The 2,104-nt window shown below is 40.9% G+C and overlaps 1 protein-coding gene across 1 annotated transcript in view; it reads left to right on the top strand.

Annotated features, from left to right (window-relative positions):
- The window catches only part of DNAH12 (dynein, axonemal, heavy chain 12), a 250,257-nt gene that overhangs the window by 61,838 nt on the left and 186,315 nt on the right, over positions 1 to 2,104 (top strand). Inside the window, 1 exon segment of the mRNA XM_015571050.1 lies at positions 1,559 to 1,694. Within this exon segment, the coding sequence (XP_015426536.1) occupies positions 1,559 to 1,694 (136 nt within the window).

The raw sequence follows: 2,104 nt of genomic DNA, 5'->3' as shown, positions 1-2,104 counted from the left end.
CTTGGGATCTACAGGGAGGGCAGAGTGAGCATTTATGGCTGCTCTCAGTTCCGTCCCTAGGGGCTCTGACTCACAGAGTCCCAGCAACCGCTGCAAACCTCGGAGAGAAACCTGCCTTTGAGTTCTGACCAAAGCCAGACAGTCCTGCTTCTCCTGTTTGAGTCTGGGTCCCTAGAGACTCGCCCGGATCTGGAGCTCAAAGTCTGAAACTCCCTCCCGATTGAAAACAACAACCGTGCCCTCCACCGCCAGCCCGCTCTGCGGGCACTCTGCACCTTAGTATTTCACTTCAGCACTGCGCCTCCTCTGAGTCTGGGTATGATACTCTCTTTCCTCCTAGTTGTAGAATTTCCACTCAGCCAGCCCTCCTGTGGTTCTGGATGATGTCCGTTCCGTCTTTTAGTTGTATTTTTGATTGGTTGTTCGAGGCAGCAATCTCGGCGTTAACCTATGCCGCCATCTTGGTTTTCCTCAGGAACTAAATTTTTTAATCATCTCTTTTATACTTGGTTTTTGCATGAGGTTTTTCTGATATTTCTGGTAATTGCATGACAATACAGATATTGCAAAGTTCTATGCAATACAGGGGAAAAGTTCTATGAAGTTCTTTAGATGAATAATGATAATAAAATATCTATTCTTTCATATATAGGATATTCTAAGAGAATTATAGATTTTTAAAAATGTATACAGGGGTTTGATCTTTTTACCTGCTATACTACCATGTTTCACAAGAGGCACTAATAATAATAAAACTAATAATTATACTAACAATACAGTTATTAGTAAACTAGAGTCCCGGTGCACAGATTCATGCACTGGTGGAGTCTCTCAGCCTGGCCTGCGGGGATTGGGTGGAAACTGGCTCTCTGACATCCCCCGAGGGGTCCTGGATTGCAAGAGGGCACAGGCCAGGCTGTGGGACCCCACCAGTGCACGCACTGGGCCTCTAGTATTGCGTATATGATATTTGGTTAATCTCTTCCCGCCCTCCCCTCTCCCCTCTTCCCTCTGAGATTCATCAGTCTGTTCCATATTTCCATGCCTGTGGTTTCTGCTCCTGTGTTGAGCGTGTGCCTCCTGGTGGTCAGTTCCCATAATAGCTACCAGCCAGTTGGCCTGTTGGCCGGTCGGCTGGTAGCTTAGGTTTTTGTATATTTAGATGAGAGTATACTATGTACTAGGCCCTTTTACATTCATTGTTATATTACAATGATCTAGTAAGATGAATGTTATTAACTTTATTTTATAGATATAAAACTAAACTTCAGAGATTTGCCTTAGTTCACAATGCTAGTAACAGCTGAGGCAGGATTTAGATTTAGGACCTGATCCAAAATATACTTTATGTTATATGAAAATGTTACCTTGATTTTATAGGTGTATGCTGAGTTATACTAGCTAAGTTATGCTTAAATATTTTAAGATATCGTAATGAATTAACCAATTATTTTTAGGATATCATAGTTCCTATTTTATAGTAATCATAACGACTCATTCATTGAGTATAATACAGCATGCATTACCATAACTATAGTAAAGGAGAGTATTATTTCAGTATTTGCAGTGAATTTGAAGCAATTAAAGAACATGCATTAAAAATCCCTGAGACAACAGAAGAGATGATGGATCTGATAGCTTATGTTGAAAAAGCCCGAACCACAAGAATGCAGGACTTGATTTTAAGAATCCAGGTAAGAATATTTAATTTACATATTTTAAAATAGCTTTTTTTCATTGTGAAATATGATAAACATATAGTTAAGTAAATAGTTATAACGTAAGCATCTATGTTGCCACCATTCAGGTCAAGAAACCAGCACCTAGAAGCACTTTGTGTATGGCTTTCTTTTTTTCTTTTTTTCAAATAATTTTTATTGCTTGAAGTATTACAAAGAGTATTACATATGTCTCCCCCCCCCCCCCCTTGACATTCCCCCTGCCCTACCGCCTAGTGTCTTGTGTCCATTTGATATTCTTATATGCATGCATATAAGTCCTTCGGTTGATCTCTTAATCCCCCCCCCCAACCCTCCCCAGGCTTCCCACTGTAGTTTGACAGTCTGTGCAATGTTGCTCTGCCTCTGCCTCTAACCCTGCCCAT

The sequence above is a fragment of the Myotis davidii genome, unplaced genomic scaffold (assembly GCF_000327345.1).
Source record: "Myotis davidii unplaced genomic scaffold, ASM32734v1 scaffold111, whole genome shotgun sequence".
Classification (NCBI taxonomy): Eukaryota; Metazoa; Chordata; class Mammalia; order Chiroptera; family Vespertilionidae; genus Myotis; species Myotis davidii.
The sequence above is the reverse complement of the archived record's forward strand: the minus strand, read 5'-3'. Positions and strand labels throughout refer to the sequence as shown.